Source organism: Antedon mediterranea, chromosome 5, assembly GCF_964355755.1.
Source record: "Antedon mediterranea chromosome 5, ecAntMedi1.1, whole genome shotgun sequence".
Lineage (NCBI taxonomy): Eukaryota > Metazoa > Echinodermata > Crinoidea > Comatulida > Antedonidae > Antedon > Antedon mediterranea.
Window position 1 is genome coordinate 28164023 of NC_092674.1, and position 21788 is coordinate 28185810.

The following is a 21788-nucleotide window of genomic DNA, read 5'->3' on the forward strand; positions in this document are numbered from 1 at the left end:
TAGGGGTTTCCCCTGAATGGTGGTGTTCCAAAGAAGGGGTTGTACCGTAATACTCCACAATTGTGATAAGACTTGGTTTAAATACTGTAGCATCTTGTCTTTGTCCCTTTTCCAGATTGTCACCAACAGCAATCATTAAATTAAATGACAATCTTTGTCATCAAAATGGTGGATTCTATCTGTTCAATTTTAAGCCATGTATGTTATGCGTGTTTGACCTTAATAAATGAATACTAGATCAAGGTATTATAAAATCTCAGTTTTAATCTTACTTAATGTACATTGAAGATGGTCTGTTTTAATAATAGCAATTTATTTTTGCCAGTTCTTTTTGTCAGTATGATTGTGGCTAGCACTACAGATCTTTTATATAATATCTTTATGTTTTTCTTAGACGGATGCAGTCAAGAGCACATTGAATAAAGTTGTATTGGGGGAATATGACATGCCGCGGTAAGTATTAGCTTTGTGTGACAAAAAAATGTGATGTGCCCATATATGGACAAGATGATGTCATATCACTACCATATTTGGGCACATCAATAGTTTGATGGTGTAGAGCTTTAAAATACTGTATTATCACAGTGTGTATTGATATTTTTCCTGAAGTACTTTTTTGAGACTAGAGGCCAGCAGTGTGGTAAATAGGCCTAACTAGCCTAGCTCGTAATGATTTTTTACCATTTGTGCAATGAAGTTTGCCTACCCCCCCCCCCCCTGTCGTAATTCTGACGGAAGAATACATATTCAACTACATCCTTGTGTGAGTTAACTTTTTTATGTTGAGTAAATAACAACCATAGGATGAACAAACATTTTTTTACAAGGTAAAATTACTAATCATGGGTCATAGCGGTCAATTACATTTCCCCTACCAATGACCGGTACAAATAAATCACTGTTACCGGTAGTAATTATGATGAATGACCGTTAAAGTGGATGTGGAGATTGGGAGTAAGCATTACAATGTAACTCATACAAATTAATTGCAGGATATGACAATGAGCATATTTTGGTTTCAGTCATAATTGATTAATTGATATGGTCAGGAAAAAGAAATAATATTAAGGGGATGTAGTGCCAGGTCCCTGATGGTACAGGACACCAACGTTTTCCTATCATCCTTAATAGTGAAATAAAGCATGCACTTTTAATTAAATCACAGATGTCAATTTGGCACTTCATAGCAATAATAAATGTCTTGGTTTACTTTAAAAATGATATTGAGATGGTATGTGTAGCGCCAGGGTCTTAGATAAATTAGATTAGAAAAATCTTAAGAGGTACAGTAGTAGAATGTTATTGATGTATTTGGGATGTTAAATAGCCTCAAATTTGAAATTATTATATAAAACTTCCAGTCCAATAAAGCATATACTACAGTATGAGATACCTGCAGGACCCCAGTGTCTCTTTAATACAGTAGTGTGTTCAAATTAATTTATTATTAACTGTAGTGTTAAAAACCTATATTTTTTCTTGTTCGTTTAACACTAGAAAATGTCCTCTTTAATAGTGTGTCCCTTAAAATTATGATTGGCTTTGGTGTTCAACCCTATATTTCCCCTTGTTTGTTTATCACAAAAAAATGTCCTCTTAATAGTGTGTCCCCTAAATTATCATTGACTGTGGTGTTAAAACCTATATTTCCCCTTGTTTAACACCAGAAAATGTCCCCTTAAAAGAGGTGTTCACTGAATAGGAGAGCCTCCCAAACAAAGTGGTTCTACTGATTAAGTAGGTACTTTGAAGAGTAAGATAATGTGAGATGTTTTAACTTTTAAAACAGTATGATAATCTTTGATATATATGAGCGTGAGTGTGGCCGAGCAGTTAAGACAGTGGAACCGTAATCCATAGCCATAACATCAGCAAGGGTTCGAGGCTCACTCGCTCCATGGTTCTGGTGGTAGAACAAGTCTTCTCGGATAAGGACTATAAACTGTAGGTCCAGTATACATCTGGCTCATGTGCACTTTAAAGAACCTAGTACATCTTTCGAGACGAGTAGGGGGTTACCCCGGTGTACTAGTTCATACATACACACTGTCGTGGACAGACGTAATGGCGCCGTAGTTGGCTGCCGATGACACGATGTGACCCTTAGTGGAGAAGAATGTTGTTGAAAAGATGTAACATCTAAGTCCACAGCGCCTTTGATCACTAATTGTTGCTGGAATTGGCGCTTTACAAATTCGTATATATTATTATTATTATTATTATTTCAGTTGTTCAAAAACAGGTTATTATATTAATGATCAAAAACTAAATGAAACAAATAGTTAAGTTAAGCAAACTGACTTCATTAACAATGTTCAAAGTCAAAAGGAAATGGAGTTAGTTCGTCCGTCCAACAAACTTCAAATTCTCTTCCTGTTTGTGGTCATTTCATTTGTAATTGTCTGTTTAAAGTCAAATTAGTTTACAGACACACCCATTAATTGTCTAATTTATTGTTGTGTCGCTGAAAAGGTTTTTCTAAGTTTGTTCAACTTTTTGAGGAGAACAAATCTTTCTTACTTTTTTTTTGTTTTTGACAGTTATATTTTATAAATTTACATATAAAAATACAGAAAATTAATTTTTTAAATAGGGAAGAGTAGAAAAACTTTGAGAATGAGTTTGATTCAGTATAGATTATAATGCATAGGTTTCAAGAATACATTAAACTGTACACTGTAACTTCTAAATTTCATTTGCTAATTTGTGATTATTGAAATATTTATTTTTTTAAATAAACAAAATGTTATGCTAAATTTTTTGGTATATTTGTTAAAATCAACCAATTATTACCTTTAATTAAAGGTAATAATTTGAGCTTAGCATCAGATAGAATAATATAATAAATACTGTTTTTGGAGAAAATACTACAGGTTTTAAATCATACAGTACATATTCATTTTTTTGTTTAATTTAAACTACAGTTTATTGACCTCCTTCAATCTATTAGAGCAGGTCATCTTTATAGGATTTCCTAGGCCTGCCAGATTGTACACACAGCGTTTATAACGTGTCTGTTTTGTCGTGGCATTGATAATGTACCATTATCTATCTTGGGAATATCTTAAATTTAGCTACGTTGGCACATATTGTATTGGATAAAGTTGGAACGCTTCCACAGTTATAATGTTACAAATCTTACTGGACATAATAAGCTTTATGTTTAGATTTCAGACACAGCATATAGTGACGTACTCTTTTTTCCAATGATTAGACCAGGTGAAAGTTCACTCTTTCCTGAGACTAATCTTAATTGTTTAGAGAACATAAAATACTCAAATTGTACATGTTGTTGACAAAATAAACTATAGACCAACTGAAAAATGTTGAAATTGGTAATAATAAAATTAATCATAAATATTCTTTTTTTTTTCATATATTGAATAAACTTTATTATTTATATTTTACATAAATTAAATTAATATTTAAATTAATTTTTATATGCAAATGACCTTTGATGTAAAAAATATAATTGAATCTTTTAATGACCAATGATAAGTCACCTCTTACACGTGTTATTGTACCAATCTGTAAACGTACTTTTCTAACTCACTTAATTAAAATAACACCGCTATTATAATTCGTACTTGTACGTATTGCTTTACCTTCACAACCCACCGCTAACAACAATCCCCCTTTTTTCAAATTGTCTACTAACTTTTGTCTGCTTACGAATTATTAATTACGTCTCATTGCCGAATTGAAGTTTCACTTAATTTAAACAACATCCTGCGATTGCACTGTTGAGCCGCGTAAGAAGCTAACGTGTCGAGGCTTGAGGTTAGTCAGTGATATAACGACGTCGACGTCATTGTGGCCAAGCACATTATACTCCAAGGTTGACGAGTCGTTAGTCAATGTTTCGTAGCTTTCCTGCGTTTGTAGGGGGTCGGAGTGAGTCGTCATTCATTAGTTGGCTTTGTCTACATTAAGTTCTTTATTGCCTATGTGTGCATATTTTAACTAAAAGTGGATATTTTGTACGGTGAGTTTTCCTACACTCCATGTGAAAGACGAGGTTTAGTCTAGTTTACTTTTGTGTACTTTTGTGTTACATAATTTATTTATTTTTAATATTTGTTTGTTCTTTTGTTTTTGTTTTTTTTTAATTTATTCATATTTTTTTGTACTATAATATTTTCCTAGTAAGATTTTATTTGCTAATATTATGTTGATGCATGATTATTATGTAATGTCTGTAAGCTGCACTAGTTATCCATGTCGTTCAAATGTTTATAATATGACCTGAAGTACTGTTTTTTAGTGTTCTGGTTCAATTTGGAGGGTTCGAACTTATGGACAGGGGGACTGAATATGGGTGTTATAGGGGTTTGTCTATAGACAAGGCTGCTGGCATGTTTACCAGAATATTTTTTTTAATGGACATTTTTTGGCAGACCTATAATTTCTCTTGGTTTTCAAATTTTTTTACATTGGTTTGCAAAAGACTACTTTTTATTTTGTGTAAACATACATGAATAATTATTATTTTAAATACTGTTTGAAAAAAGTGATTATTCATGTAAGATTTGTCAACTATGTTTGTACTATATGCAAATTCATGAATGCATAGTTCCAACTAAAAATATGTTAACAATTCTTGACCTATTTAATGAAATTAAATTAAGAAATTGAAAGTATTTTTTCATAAACCTGCAGCTTGTCTTTATAAATATAATGTAATATGGAAACCCTTCTTTAAACTATTTCACCCTTTTGTAAGTTTAACCTACGGTTTCCTCGCATTGGTTTCAAATTTACAAACCAACTGTAAAAATTCCATTAAAGAAGTTGTGGTTTTGGTCTTAATCTTCATGATTTTGTGTGGTGTTTTGTTTACCAGACAGTACACCTTTCTTCATTTTCCAACTGTACCATTAATGCTAGGTATAGAGCAAACATATAACTTTGTATCAAATTGATATTTTCAAGATTTATCCTTGCTAAAGTGCACAAGATTTAGATTCTGCAAATATTAATTTGGTATATACCGTATATCCTCTGGTATAATCACACCCACAAAATTTGGTCAACTTTGTGGGGTGGGACTATACCCGGTAATTGGTAAGCATTTTTTGTAAAAACTCATCTGAACTGGCTAGAGATCCAGATAAAAAGTCAATACTGGGACTATACTCGGGAATATGCCTGTTTGTGAAATCAGACATAAAGTAGGGGGTGGGATTAAACCGGAAGTAAGATTATACCCAAGGATATACGGTAAATAAAAATATACTTAAATTTGTTGGGGTCTTAAAAGAGCCCCTTTAATAGAAGTTCTACCCTTTTTTCCAATTTGCAACAATCTTTCAGAAAAAAAAAAATTGACCATATTTTATTGTAAATGCAAAAGTGTCAAAATTCTGATTTCCTCTCAAATTCTTTTCTTTTAAAAATTTGAAAAGCCTGGGAAAAAAATGGTTGCATTTTCTCATAAGAATATTGGATTGACAGGCAGGTAGCTAGGAAAGAGATCAAGTGTTTGAAACTCCCTCAAGGTGGACCTCAAGTATGGACTTATTTAATTTATTCCCTAAACTTAAACTAAAAGGAAGGATGTAGAACAAAGCGGTAATGCGAGTCAGGAGTGCGTACATACAGCTACACATGCAACGGTTTAGAAAAATTATACCGAGATATTAGTTAATAATATTAGGTCTTTTATAGTGGCTATATCCGCCGTTTTATTTTTAAATACACCAGGATATTATACTGAACATTAAATTTACCTAAATTTAGTCAATTAGTGGATCAGCGATTTAGCTAAAGGTACAGCATGTGCTATCTTAAAATTAGGCTGGAATTCATTGAATATGAAAGAGTATCAAACTGCTTTTTTTTCTCTAAAATTGTAACTTTTACTTGAGAGTGTGTGTGTCGAAGTGTTTGGATGTTGGATTATTGATCGAGGTTTCGAATCCAACTCTTGCCGCATTGCTTGTATCCTTTAGACAAGACAATTTACTTACATTTGCCTCTCTCCACCCAGGTGTATAAATAGGTACCCGGTTAAGATCAAGACCCAACTTTGCACTGATTACTAGCTGCGTATGGGAGTATGTTTCCATACATGTTTGATCAACAACAAAAATGACCTGGGTAATCATGTCAAGCCCTTAGAAGCATTGTGCAATTAAAGTGATAAGAACAAATATTATTATTTTGTTTTATAGTTATTTATCATATGATGCTAAAGATTTAATTTCCAATCTGCTGAAGAAGAATCCCTATGATAGGATATCACTCTCAGGTATGGTATGATTTAATACAATTAAATATTGTGACTAAGAACCATAGACAAAACAACTTTATTGAATCACAGACGACCTGAAATTCTTGCTGAGCTGTACATTTTTTTTCTTAGATTTAAAACAACACAATGTTTTTGGTTTTTAGGTGTATAATGCAACTCCAAAATTTTACTTGAACAGACCTTTGCATTGGAATGATGTTTTGATAAAAGTTTTGATTAAAATTATTAAAATATCTTCCACTCTTAACATACATATAAAGATTACCCCTAAACCCCTTTCTATTTTACCTGATAATACATGGTACTTAATTATTCTAATTATAAATAATTTTCTGTTCCAAAATTGAAAGTAGGGAAGGGAGAATATGGTATTAGCATAATTCAGAGTAAGGCATAAATTAACTTTTAAAATCTGTTTTTACTTTTAAATAGGAATTTTAGACCATGCGTTTATGACCAGGGCTAAGTATAAAGATCACCATACATCTCACAAACAGGTACAGTATTAAAGATGTTTATTTATTTGTTTGTTTATGTTTAATGGGTCAGTTATTTTACTTGAAAGGGTAATAAAAATATGCATGTATGCTAATACAAGATTATATGGTTTTGGCTATTAATATTCTAACAATATTGTCAGAAGAAATGACATTTAAAAAGCATAACATTAAGTATAGCATAAAATGTAACTTTAAAAAGTTAAAACATTTTAACATGATGATGGAACAAATTTGTAACATTGTTTCAGTGTGAAAATAACTTTTGTGAACTTAAAGTTTTCTATTTACAATTTAATTTCTAACATGTGAATGAAAATTTTGCGTAAATTACATTTGTGTTTTTCAACTGTATGTCAACTGTAGTGGATTTCAGACAGTGTCAAATGAGGGTTGCTTTATTGTCACTTGTAGAGATTATTTTTGTCGTTACGAGTGATTCTCACGGTGTCACATGTTAGTATTGACACCTGCCTGTCAATCAATCAATCAGTATTGTTTGATATAAGGGACCATCCTGTTGACCTCTTATTCAACTCAAGGGTCAATTTTGTCCTATATTGTGACCTGGACATGTGGTTAGATGCGTTTGAAATGTAGACTTTAATGATATAGCAATATTTTACCTACTACAAAGCCATGATATAGGACCATCTTATAGGTTTACTTACTCAGACTTTTTCGAGCTATTTTTTAGATAGTCCGGGACTAACTTTCTTTAACCTACCCTCTGGGTACCCACTATCTTTTGCCGATTTTAGTACAGGTTTAATACAGGACTATTAAATAGATTGTATTGTTAGGCGCTCATATAAAAACCTGTATAGAATAGATTAGAATAGTCCCCTTTCATGAATACCATTTTGAGATAGTCCAAGACTAAATCCAGAGATAGTCCCCTTTCATGAATACGGGCCTAAGTTATTGCCATCCAGTATTAAAAACAAGTTCGTTTTTATGACAAATTAGGAGCATTTGAATTGAAATAGTGTAAAAGTTAGTAGTTTTAGTCTGTCTTTTTCCATATGTCCTCATTGAGAGTTTATAATGAGACATTGCCTCTACATGCTGCGTTGCGTGAAATGGGTCAACTAGCGCAAACATTTACAGGTATTACAGTGAATACAACACACTGCATCTTTAGTGATCAAAACTAAATAATAAAAGGTTACTTTTGACAGAATAAAAACCAGTCTTCCTTTTTTGATTTTAAAATAACTATCTGTCCCAAAGAATCAACCATTTCCCTAAACACACATGTGCAATGCATACATCTCTCCTGCACATGTGTTTAAACACTGTATGTTGATAATGCACAGACATACATACTGTACATGTTATGATTTCCAATTATTGTTCCGTCTCTTGCCTTTTACATAACCTCCCTGTTCGTTGGCTCTAAGGAAAACAATGTTAATGAGTTATAATTCAATGCACCTTCTCAAGTTTGTCGCAAATTATGAAATCTTGAAAACAAGTTTACATTGTACAACATCTGAAGCTTAAAACGTACCTTTGATCTAGTTTGGAAAAGGTAAATAAAATAAATTTAAACTTTAAATATATTGTATAATATTCATATCTTAAACTGTACAATAGTTGCCAGTGTGTGGAAAAAGGTTAAACAAAATTAAAAATTTTGATATAATTGTATAACATTCACATCTCAAACTGTAGTTTCGCTCGAGTTTCCAGATTGTGTGTGAAAAAAGGTAAACAAATTTAAATTATATTTTATAACATTCACATCTTAAAATGTACTTTCACTCGAGTTTGTGTTGGTAAAAAATGTGAAAATCTATAAGAAGGAAAAGTTGCTTCATACTGGATATTGGTTTGTTATCAGGTTTTCCATATTTATTAGCAGTAGTTTTTAACTTTCTTCTTTAATACCCGTTTCACACACAGACGATACCAAACGTCGGTGTTGGCAACTTGGTGTAAACTCAAAAGTTTTGTTAGGAAATGTGAAAAGGGGTTTATATTTGCTTCAGCTCTGTGTACACTATCAAACTAGTTTGACAAAAAAGTGTGATGTGCACAAATACGGTAGTGATAATATGCCCAAATATAGTAGTGATATGTCATCATCATGTCCATATATTTTTTTGTCACATAAAGTTTGATAGTGTAGACAGAGCTTTATCCTATCCTCGGTATTGCAAATTGACCTTGCCCTTACAACAGGCCTATCGTAGTATGATCATCATCTATTACCAACAACTGAAAGCCGCTAACAAGATAATGAGCATTTTCACACATTCATGTTCCGTTGTCATTTTAGATATGATATACAGTTGTATTAAGTCCTTGATTGGCGGAATTTGCTGTCACTGTTAGTATTATATGGTCAAATTTCCACTGATTTGCCTGTAGTATGGAAAACAGTTGTAATCACGATTGGTTAGGCACTGACTGTTCCAATGAATGACAATGTGTCTCATCACAAGGTTTTCAGGAATTTGATCATGCAGATTGAGAGAGCCAGATCCAGAAAATTGGGGACATGTACCCAAACATTCTCGCAATTTTAACACTCTCCAAGTACAGTATATTGAATACCACAAAAAGAATCAATTTTTAAAGTATTTTTACTTTTAGAGTATTTTGAGGATAATTGGCAGAATTGTCGGTATTGTCAAACTGATACAGGGAAGATATTTAATTATGCATAGAATTTCATAAACGCAATTTCTTTTTGATATTCCCAACCTATAAGTTAGCTCCAAGGTTAAAGGTCAGGTATTCCGTTTTCATCAACTCTTGTCAATTCAACTTGGCAGTCTATTTTGAAAGTTGTTCTAATTTTGTCGTTTATAATATGAAACGGTGATTCCGATTGGATGATGTGTCTTACACTTTCAATATCCCAGCCTTAAGATTTAATCAGCAATCAGATAAGATGGGTGTTAGGTTTTTATTAATCATCATGGGAATTACTTCTCAATATTAACTCAAAGTCTAGGTATAAAAGCTTTTCCCAAAAAATATATATATATATATTAAATTTAGGTTAACTATTCCTGCACTGACAGACTGATGAAGGGCTAGTGTTGCCGAAAGCTCTGCTAATTTTTCTGGCTGTTTTACTATTTTATTTCGTATCTCCATTGAGATCCAGCCACTGATACCAACAACATTAACATTTTTTCAGTAATTTGCCTTTGGAGATATATGTAAATTTAGGTTATACAACAGGGAGGCAAGATGGCACACTGGTAAGGAATCAAACCTGTGTTTGTGAAGGCATGAGTTCGAGATCTTGTCGGTGCTTTAGTCAAGATGTTTTCCCTTGCTCTGTCCTTCAGATTAGATATTGAGCTGTATGCAAAACAGAAACAAAAAATGTATTTCTTATATATTTGTGTAGTTATTTTTTCTATTAATTTCTTTATTTTTTGCATGATTTAACAATTTCATATTACATTGAATCATAAGTTAAGTTTTCAGGTAGAGTAAGCTACAATGCTTAATCGTTCAAAGTGGCAATCTATCACAGACCACAAGACATACACACACCGCTAAACTAACACAGACCCACAAAACATCAGCTCAGTTCCTGTTTTGACAGGCGGCAAATCAAACTGCTGGCCTGGGGTGAATGACACCACTAGAAACCATAGGCTATTAGCTGGATTAAATAAGGGCTTTGGAGTCTGTCTTTGATGGCACTTATACAGAGCTGGTTTGTGCCAATACTATAATGTACAAGTTAGAGATAGCACTATATTATTATTGGAATATAATATGGTGTTTGGCATGTTTTAATTCATGCTGGACATGGCAGTGGGGTTAATGACACAATTTGCAAATATAGCCTCTTTACCTGGTTTAAATAAGTAGTTTCTGGCATTTAAATCGTATTTATAGTGCAGTTTTGTCTGTTTTATGTCATTAAAAAATTGATATAAATTCTTTTTTTGTTCAAGTTTGTGACTTTTTTCTGATTCTGATTCTGATTTGTTGGTTCATATAATAAAAGGTATTGAGTAAAATATTTAACCACTTTGAAGTTGTTTGCATCATTTTTGTTATATGTGTGGGTTGATTTAACTTTCTTTCTGTAAGGTTAAACTTTCCCAATAATTTCCTTAGGCCCACTTATCATTTTTCAAAAATCATATACAGTATTTGTATTTAGGTCATTATTGTCATGTAGGTACACTTGAATATAGTTTCATACTTGGCTATGTTTAAGCAGTACCGATGTGCACGAGCCAATTTTCATTTTATTTTATTAATTTTAGTAACATTAAAACAACACATAAACTTTGAGTGTTCCAAGGAGTGGCAAAAGAGATCGAAGGACCACTGTCGCCATAAGGCCAGCACTCAAAGCATATTTGGAGATTTTTATATAACAATCATCTACTACTTTTTAGTTTATTTCAGTGTACAAGTTTATTAGACATTCAATGCAATAAACAGTGTGTTAAGCTCTGTCTACACTATCAAACTTTATGTGACAAAAATGTGATGTGCCCATATATGGACATAATGATGTCATATCACTACCACATATGGGCACACATTACACTTTTTTTTTTTAACTAGTTTGATAGTGTAGACAGAGCTTTAAAAAAAAGAAAATGGTTGCTATATGTTTAACAGAAAGTAATTGAAGCCTAAAAGCCTAACAAACTGTTGTCTCATTTTCAGAGACCAGCTGAGTCTTCCTTAGACAGTGGACATGCAACAATGGCTACGTTAACATCAGCTATGAACAGCGCCGGGCGAGTGACGTCCCGAAACAAACCCATGAAAGCCTTTCCAACCTCGAACCTCACACCTGTCGTTCCAGAAGAAAGGCCGATTCTAGCCAATCAAAAGGCGGCTTCCATGAACAACAACTCGCTAGGGAGAGGAGAAGATATCTGGCCGAAACACGCAAGACAGACTTCACCATTGAGACATCGCGGAAAGTAAGTAAAGTCATGGTAAAATAAAGTTATAAGAGTTCCCATTCCCGTTCGTATAAATGCATTTTGATAGCATACACAATTTTTAATGTCAAAATTTTAGCATGCAATGAAACTTGAAATTGCAGAATACTGTATCTAGCTGTGGAACTTTTTTATACATGAAATATTGCATTGTAATATTTCCTTTGTTCTGTATGAATTCCTAAGATAGTGCCAATATCCTGCGACATTAAATTATTGCGTTTATTTTCAAATTGGCATTTAATATTATATCTTTTTGTTTCATGTACCTTTCATATTCATTTTCAAGTAAAGCTCTGTGTACACTATCAAACTAGTTTGACAAAAAAAGTGTGATGTGCCAAAATATAGTAGCCTAGTGATATTCCCAAATATGGTAGTGATGTGACATCACATTTTTTCACTTAAAGTTTATAGTGTGGATAAGGCTTAACTTTGCAACTAAACTTTACACTTTTTATTCTTCATTCAAAAAAAACAAATTGTGTTTACAAACAATCTTTTTTCATTATTATAAGTTTTTTTATCAGCATGTTAAAAATCAGAATATAATCTGTTTCTATTTTATATGCAAATGAAAATAAATGGAAATAATTTTCCACTGAGGAAAAATGAAAGATAATTAGTACCATTAATTTATCATAATTAAGTACTTTCGGTCAGGAATCCACGTTGCTGGAATTGTACAAATTGTTCTGACCATTTAGGTAGATGACCTAGCTACTGTAGGCTTTCAATAATTTCATTACCTTTGATAATTATACCCATTTGAAGTGAATTCACAAGGGTATAAAGGCATATCCCCTTTAATTAACCCCTTGTAAAGGCCAATCCTGCAGTAATTGCCACATGAAAAATTGTTATAGCGTGGGAATTTGCATTGTATAGTCATCAGATAGTGTACAAATATTAAATACAAATTTTGTATGAATGCAATAGTAAAAAAAATAATTCTTGATATGAAAGTGTTCTTTCCATTGTACTCCATTGCACAAATGAAACTTTCAATTATTTTGGATATAAATTTAGATTTAATCGTGCTATTATAGCAACTGAGTTCAATAGATCTGATAAAAACAACAAAAAAACATTTTAAATATGATAAAAATGTTGACTATAATCATTAGAGTTTGATAATAAATTGAATGATTTTTTTTTGTTAGCTCAAATGTCTCAAATTGTTCTGGAAGTTCAAAGGGAGTGTTCGATTTTAATGGTAAAGCAACATCACCAATGGAACTAGGCAGCTCATCTTCTAACTCATGGCTAGCTGGTATAAAAGATGGCAAAGGTAGGTACCGTCACAAACACAGCTAGGAAGTGATTGATTATGTGCATCAATCAGTCAGATATCACTCATGTTTAGTTAGCCTAGCATCCTGTGTCCACTTCCTACAATGTTATAAGCATAAATGATATAATATGAACATCCCCCAGCCCCCTTAGGAGTAACAAATTAGCATAGGGGTATAGCGCTTGGTTTGCAGACTCCCACTTTTAAACACTAAAATTAAAATAACATTTGTTATATATTACTATGTTTATGTCAGCGCTCTCCCGTATAATAAATCTTGAATCTGCTGATTAGTTTTAAATCGTTATCTTTAACTTTTGTTTTAGGAAAATTAAGTTGTAACTTAAGTTACGACAGACAGCGAGGAAATGATAGTGATGGGAAGAGCAATTTATCACCAGAATTTTTTAGAGGAAGCAGCAGAGGTTCGCCTTCGAAAATGATTACTAACCCTGATGGAAGGAACCAGTGGAAGAGCAGTAAAGAGGATTTATACTCATCGAAAGAAAAACTAACAAGTTTGAGTAATTTATGTAAATTTGATTACCTCGACAACCCAAGATTAAAGAGGTATAAGTTCTCCTCTTCTCAAGAGCAGCTGTTTCGTAGGACCGGGATTCACGACGGTATGGGTGAAAGGTCAATATCCGAGCAAGAGTTGAGCTCATTATCGGAATCCAGGCAAACGCAGAAGGCTTCTTTACAGGCCGAAAGCAGGAAGGAGTATTCATCAGAACTGAACTTGCATGACAAACAGGACTTTGATGATTGCACCAGTAAAAGACGCCATCATAAAGAGGATTGTTTTGGGAACAATCATGATAGAGGGAACGACTGGCATATGAATACAAATAATTCACAAGGAAAAAATTACACTGACAGTAGGTCAGAGCAAAAAGATACGAGGGATAATAGTCATAGGTCTAAGAGTGGCAAAAATAATGGGACAGAGGATGGCAACCAGAAGATAAGGCAGAGTGGCAGAGATGTCTCAAAGGCAGATTCAAAGAGTAACAATGAGCTACCGCCACCTCTTAACGCTAAAAGGTTGAGACCAATTAGGCAGAAAACTCGCAATGCAATGGTAAGTGGAAGCTTATTTGGTAGTAAATTTGAGTACTGCAGCTATCTGATAGAGTTATGAGCATGAACAGATGTCTGATTTGTTATCTTTGATATGCATAGCACATGCAAGAGACAAAAAGCAATTATGAATCTTGAGGGCTCTACTTGTTTCATAGTACTTTAAAACATGTTCACAATCACATGAAATTTTTACATTGAATGTAAATCTGTTTGATAATTTACTTGTTTCCCGTACACTTTCGTCTACGGGATTGAGGCGAAGCACTCAGTGCTTAAAAGCCCCTCTTAGCAATAAAATCATATTCTATATAGGGTGAAAACTTCAGCGGGTGGTTAGACCATGCGACGTTAAGTTTTGCTTTGAACAAGTTCACCGTAACACATGAAACTACATCCGTAGGCAGAGCATTCCATAAGAGAATAACTCTCCTGGAGAACGTGTCCCTCCTAATATTAAGACGAGAGCTTTTAAACTTAAACATCGATTGTAAATTGTTTCCTAAATTATGCTGTTGAAATTTTTTAAGGTGAGCGTTCTTGACACTGGTGATGTTTGTCTGGAGTTTCTTAAGACACGTGCCAACCAAGACAGAGTAGTAGAAGTTCTCCAGATATCAGATAACGGTTTGCAGGTACGTTTTAAAACGTCACATTCAAGTCATGATACTCAATGCATAGAATTTGCTAGTCCAAAATTTTGTTTTTGTTTAATATATAGTTTCAGTTTCAGTTATAGTTCAGTGTCAAAACAATATAGATTATCTGATAAAACTCCTAAAAAGTAGGAAGCGTTTTTCCATTTTTCTCCTGACTGGTTTCTTAAAAGAGTATTACCAGAACATTTATAAAAAGATACTATGTACTTTTGCAATGAATAAATGTTTATCTCAACAATAATGGAAGATTCCTGCTAAAATATAGAATGACCTAGGCTAATTTAAGTAGCTTACTCCCATGAGAGAAACTTGTAACAATTAAACCATGAGAAAGTATATCAACACCCCCATTGTGTCCCTTGAGATATACTGTAATACATAGTGCATTAGATTTAATTTTATATACTTCGTTCAGGTCACATGGAAATATGCAAGACACTGTAAAGTATAATAATGGTCAAATATTATAATTCAAATTATATAGGCTTGTAATCTTTAACCACAGTATATAAACTCACTAATCAAAAATTAATGAGAATTAGTTATTATTGCTGAATGACTCCTAATAATCAGAATATACTCTTTTGCATTTTGTATATTATGTGAATATATCTGATTTAGTATGAAGATCATCTTAAGCTCTGTCTACACTGTCAAACTTTATTTGAAAAATGTGATGTGCCCATGGACCTGATGATGCCATATCACTACCATATTTGGGCATATCATCACCATATTTGGGCACATCACACTTTTTTTGTCAAACTAGTTTGATAGTGTAGACAGAGCTTAAGATGAAGGCAATATTTGTTAAATGCAGATCTTGTAATCTTTCCTATATAGGTTATGTTGTTTCATCCTAACGGCAGCAAAGGTGTGCCGGTTACCGACTCCCCTCCCTCTGCTGACAAAGAACAAACTCTGAAATACAGTTACAATGATCTTCCCACCAAATACTGGAAGAAATATCAATACGCAGTGAAGTTTGTGCAGCTTGTGCGATCAAAAACCCCCAAGGTAACGCTATACACGAAGCACGCTAAATGCATGCTGATGGAGAACGGACCCCAACCTGATTTTGAAGCATGTTTTTACAATGGTAAGTTTATAAGATTATATTTATTGGTTTGGTTTATATATTTAGGCAAATTTCCAAGGATAACCCTCTGGGAGACCAGTCTTTGACTGAAGAGGTCGCCCAGAAAAAAAAAAAAAAAAAAAACCATAAGCGAATTCATTCACTATCCTTCTTAAAGCTGGCAATCCTGTTCACAAGACAAACATATACACAAGATGCTCTACATAAACACATTCTTATTACAAGTCTTTGGGGTTGGAGTTGTAATTTGTCATTATAAAAAATCCTGACTGACATGACAGGACTTGAACCCAGAACCCTTGGATTAGGGAGCCAAGCATCATAACCACCAAGCCAAAACTCGACTACTACTGTCTGGTGAATATAACAAAAATCCTAGTAGTTCCTGTTATCCCCAAATTAATAATTGTTCAAATTAGGTCAATTGATGACTCATTTTAGGTGGATACACCTAGGCCCTGCCTTGTAGTCCCATTGGGTTACCTGTAGTTAGCCGAATGTTTCATTTCAAACATCCTACTCCTTATCCACCTGTAGATAAAATAGGTTTTGCTATTTTTTTCAAGATCGTGATTTTGTTCTTCTGTGTGGATAATGTTGTTACTTTTACTGCCTGGTTGATTAGTGATAGTCTGGAGAACTTGGTCGTGTGACATGACACTGAGTGGTGGCCATTTTGTAACCGTCCAATTTTGCAGTAAAAATTTACTGCTTAAAACTCTGTCTAAACAATCAAACTAGTGTGACAAAAATAGTGTGATGTGCCCAAATATGGTAGTGATATGCTTAAATATGGTAGTGATATGACATCATCATGATAGACATTTTTTTCACATGAAGTTTGATAGTGTAGACAGAGCTTTAGGAAAAAGTTCATTAGTAAACCCATCGAAATCGCTCTTGCATGACATTTTATGTCAGTTTCTGTTTTCTGATATGAAAAATATAACTATTCACTTATTCATTAATTTGTTCTTTCATAAAATTGATAAATTTGTTAATCTCGTTTATGTCTTTATTTTTAGGAGCAAAAATCCAGCAATCTGTGAATGGAATACGTATAATTGAAAGCAATGGTTCCGCCTACACCTTGCATTCAGTTGGAGGCATTCAGGGCCTTGGTAGTCACATGAGGCAACTTCTACAACATTTCTATGACGTAAGATTATATTTCTTTTCATAATTTTATAACAGATCTCAATTAATGACCTCTAATAGAAAAATTCCTATAAATAAATTTTAAAATATGGTTGTCTTCTATATATCATTATCAATGTATTTTAATAGAAATTGAAGTTATAATTTAATTATTGATTTTTTGGTTAATGTATAGAATAATATCCTTTTTAAATTTTTCTTCTCAGTCCCATGAACAATGCCAGGCCATAGAAACCACCATAGCCAGCCTAGAAAAGAAGACTGACCGAGGACCGTACTTCCCCCTCATTTTGTGCAGGTAAGTCAGTGTGCTTTTCTTTTCCCCCATTAAATCTAGATCAACTAGTAATACCTAGAAATACAATCCTGGAACAGCTCATAAACCAACCTGGCAGTCACCCAAACACAAACATGTGGTTTTTGTATGTTACTGTTTTTCATGTGGACTAATCTTGTCTAAAAAACCGTCTTTATTAAATACAGTAGACTTGTATCTTAAAGCTCTGTCTACACTATCAAACTTTATTTGACAAAAAAATGTGATGTGCCCATATATAGACATGATGATGTCATATCACTACCATATTTGAGCATATCACTACCATATTTGGGCACATCATGCTTGGTAGTATACAGTAGACAGAGCTTAACATAGAAAGCCTGACACAAAACTGACATGTTTATATCATTACCATTATATTTACAGGCGGCCAGCTTCTTCGGATCCAGAGAAGGAGAATACAAAATTGCAGAAAGCGATGAAATGCCGATCACCAAAGAGCAATACTTCAGATAAGGTGCTACAGTCATCGCCCAGCATCATGGCACCGGTGACTGCTTCAGTGTGCTCCTTTGATGGAACAGTTTTGAGTACTGCAACGGGGAAAGATCACAACCATAATTATGAAGATAAAGGTATTAAGTAAAGCCTTGTCTACACTATCAAACTTTACATGACAAATAAATGTGATGTGCCCATATATGAACATGATAATGTCATTTCATGATATATCACTACCATATTTAGTCACATCACACTTTTTTTTGAGAGAGAAAACAGCTAGCTTAAATACAATACTGGTCTGAGAAGACTCTTAGGGTCTTTCTCAACATAATTAATTGTTTGTTATAATATGCAGTAATTTTTAAAAAGTACAAGATTGGTTATTTGTATAATTTAATATATGGTTCCTTTTATCTTTATTTAGGTTTTAATAAACAAAGTATTATGTCACAAAACAATGTCAGTAAAAGTGTTTTTGTTCCCAACGTTGGCTGGGCTTCTCAGGTAAGTGTTTTTAAAAACATAATTTCTGTCTAAAGGGTAAAATAATTTAGTAGTCTTTACAAGTTTACAAGTCTTCTTTTGTTGTTTCTTTTACCAATAACGTGTTTATTTTTGGATAGAATGCTCTATAGCATGGTGTTTAATTGGATGTACATGACTTATTTATTTTTTTCTTTACTTATTTTAGATGTCGTCGGGTGAGATTTGGGTACAATACAACGATGGTTCGCAGATAATTGTCAAGTCTGCAACCACGACTGTCAAGTACATTGATGTTAATGGAAAGCTAAGCAGGTCAGTAGAGGTCATAGCACATGCTCAGTTAAATGACCATAAGACATCTTGTGTGTATATACATTTGATGTTTCCTGAACTGTGCCTGTTTCTTAAAAAATCACTTTTTTCTACTTCATTCATCTCATTATTACATCTTCTGTTCATCTTCTCTTAATTGTTCTATTTTCTTTCTTTCTCCATAATATTTTGTTAGCTTATTCTACTTTTATTTTTGTTTGTTGGGCACTTCTTCTGCTCCTGTTACAACCTTGCAGCATAATCCCTTACCCTTATCTACTTACCCCACTACACTGCACTTCTTATTTTGTCAACCTCCCCCTCTCCTACTTCCGTCACATCCAGTCCCCCTAATCCTTTAACATTATCTCCCCTCCCCTATCAAATTCTTTTCTTCCCCTCTTAAACTTTATCCTATTTTTCTTTTGCAATTTCAAATCTCTTATACCCGTTAAAATTTTACATGACAATCCAAATGTTCCAATTCCTTTACTTCCGAAAAAGTCATGACTCTTTCCCTCAATCTTGTTATCAGTATCAGCATACATTTTTTTCGCCATATGTCCTTGTTCAATTTGTAATTTTCATTCAATCATAATTTCCTCTTTCTTTCCCTCATTGCTTTTTTCCGTGGGAATGCACTACCTTATTCCATCAGGATCAATTTTAATAATAAAAACTATATGAACATTCAAAAGAACGTTCACAATCGGGAACGAAATAAGTGAAACCAAACTATAATGGTAAAAGTATAATCACCTACGTTCTATTAATAATATCTACAAAGCTCACTATCACATCATCAAAAAAATATTTATGACTAAGAAACGTTTTTTTATTGTCGGCGGAAGTTGAACTACTATGTTACTGACATTAATCCAAAGTTTAGACTGTATTCATAAAATATTCGATGTTTCAGTGTCATACAGAAGCTAGCAAAAAAAAACTGATAGTATAAATGAAATTATGGCTTATTGCCGGTCTGTGACTCAATGATGTATTTATATTTATTAGTCACAGGTTTCAGGAAGTTGTCATTACTTTTGATATCTATATATGATCCTATATTCAACTGTCTACTCTAATTATTTCTCAATACCATAATGCAATTTTATAACCCATAATGCAATTTACCACTATGTAAATTCCCACAATGCAATTTTAAAACTCACAATCTAGTTCTATCCCATCATGCATTTCTGAAACACATCAAAATCTAATATGTTGTGCTTTTCAATTGTTTTTTTGCTATGTAACAAAAATGTTGTAATCTATGATGTTGTATTATTTGCCATAATATTAATTTTCATATATTTCATGTGTGTTTGTTCTTTGCTATTACAATACTTTAACTATATAATGATTTTTATTTATTTTATTTTTAGATTTGGTCAAAATGATTGTTTACCGGATCAAGTAAAACAGAAGTTGTCACAACTCTCAACGATTATTCAGATGCTAGTCGCACAGAAATAAATAAATAATAAATACTTCAAGATTAATAACAGTTTTTGTCCCTAACACCAAATCAGTTTTTCCTTCAGTTAAAGACCATTTTGGACATTTTGTCTAACAGACTAATAGAAATTCTTTCATGCCAGATTTTTTTTAATGGAGGGTGTATTTAGAGAGTGTTTGAATTAGGGATCTGAATTGTTAATGTTAATAAAGGGTTGAAATGTGATCATTCTATTATGAGCTATCCAAAAGCAAACACACAAAAAAACTCTATATTGCATGACAAATAATAGTAGCCCTAGAGCCCATAAATCCATGCACTAATAGCAACCTACAGATCAATATTAACCCAGGGATACGACATGAAGCTAATTGACTACCTCAAGATCATGACCATTTTAATTAATTTGCTAAGCCTTGTCCTTTAGACTAAACAGATGGTTATCCTAGCATCTCTAAGATACAGATTAGTCACCCATCCTATGTTGTCAGCTCGTCTTTTTATCATATCTTGTAGGCCTAGAAATAGATTTGTTTCCTCAATCAGTAGCTTGGCTGCGAATTTCCAATACAGAATGTTATTAATATTTGAATCTATGCATATTTACTTCTATTTTTAGTTAAAGTGGATTTGTGGTTTCTATATGCAACAGTACTACATAGCACCCTCCAATTATGGACCATACTGTACCTCATGAGGTGGTTGTCCTCTGTGAATATTTTTGTTCTTGTCAGAAGAGTCTGGAGGTAGTTTGTCTGGGGAGTGGTGATTGTCTTGGGATAGTTGTCTGGGAGGGGTAATTGTCTAGGTATAGTTGTCTGGGAGGGGTAATTGTCTAGGTATAGTTGTCTGGGAGGGGTAATTGTCTAGGGGTAGTAAGTAGTCTGAGGAGGGATGATAGTCCAGGGGTAGTTTTGGGGTGGTTGTCTGGGCATTCTTTACTCCATGGTCTGGGGAAGGATGGTTGTCTAGGGGTAGTTGTAATTATTTTGACTTCCAGTTGTTTTTTATAACAAGTTCAAGACTGTAAAAGTGCTCTAATATCTGAATTTGTAAGCAAAGAGAAGATTTTATGTATAATAACTATACTTGTATTATATGTAAAAAAATAGTTTTTAATAATTATAGAAAAAAAGTTGGCTCTATCTGATCTAGTGAGATTTCATGAATTCATTCAGTTGTAATTAATTATTCATGAGCACATTTATGAATATGTATAAACATTTGTATAAATTGGTACATAGGGCTTCCAGCGGGTAGATAAAGCTGGATTTTTTTTAAAGTTATATTGAACAAGATTTGTATAGAAATGTCTATCTTATTATCTGTGTACAGTGTACGAAGTTTCAATACTGACTTTATAAAAGTGTGTAATATATACAAAATTTGATACTTCCATTTTGCATATTTTCATCAGCCTTATGAATATTCATTACTTTATGTAAATGAGAATTTACTTACTTATTTCAAAAGGTACTTTTTCAACCGTTGTAAAAAAAATGAATCAATATTGTTTTTAATAATATTTTATTCCATTTGTATTTATTATATATTCTAATGATATCTAGAATTTGTAAAATAAAATGAATTTATTGAATGTTTTGTTTTGTTTTTAATAATAATTAATAATAATATTTATTATTATACCAACATTTGCATAAGACCACCTTATGCTCCATCCCTGGCCTTTCACCACTTGTAAATGTATTTAATATGAATGATGCTGGCTCCAGAAAACATGTACAGTAATTGAAAACGGAT

The 21788-nt window shown here is 33.0% G+C and overlaps 1 protein-coding gene across 1 annotated transcript in view; it reads left to right on the forward strand.

Annotated features, from left to right (window-relative positions):
• The window catches only part of LOC140050233 (serine/threonine-protein kinase PLK4-like), a 33432-nt gene extending 11919 nt beyond the window's left edge, over positions 1-21513 (forward strand). The window contains exons 8-21 of the mRNA XM_072095340.1: positions 395-453; positions 6174-6250; positions 6686-6750; positions 11410-11672; positions 12857-12984; positions 13314-14071; positions 14601-14705; positions 15573-15828; positions 16854-16987; positions 17193-17284; positions 17693-17901; positions 18195-18274; positions 18462-18568; positions 19954-21513. Coding sequence (XP_071951441.1) covers positions 395-453; positions 6174-6250; positions 6686-6750; positions 11410-11672; positions 12857-12984; positions 13314-14071; positions 14601-14705; positions 15573-15828; positions 16854-16987; positions 17193-17284; positions 17693-17901; positions 18195-18274; positions 18462-18568; positions 19954-20044 — 2424 coding nt within the window. The 3' untranslated portion in view covers positions 20045-21513. The remainder of the gene's footprint in view (positions 1-394; positions 454-6173; positions 6251-6685; positions 6751-11409; positions 11673-12856; positions 12985-13313; positions 14072-14600; positions 14706-15572; positions 15829-16853; positions 16988-17192; positions 17285-17692; positions 17902-18194; positions 18275-18461; positions 18569-19953) is intronic.
• Positions 21514-21788: the final 275 nt, after the last annotated feature.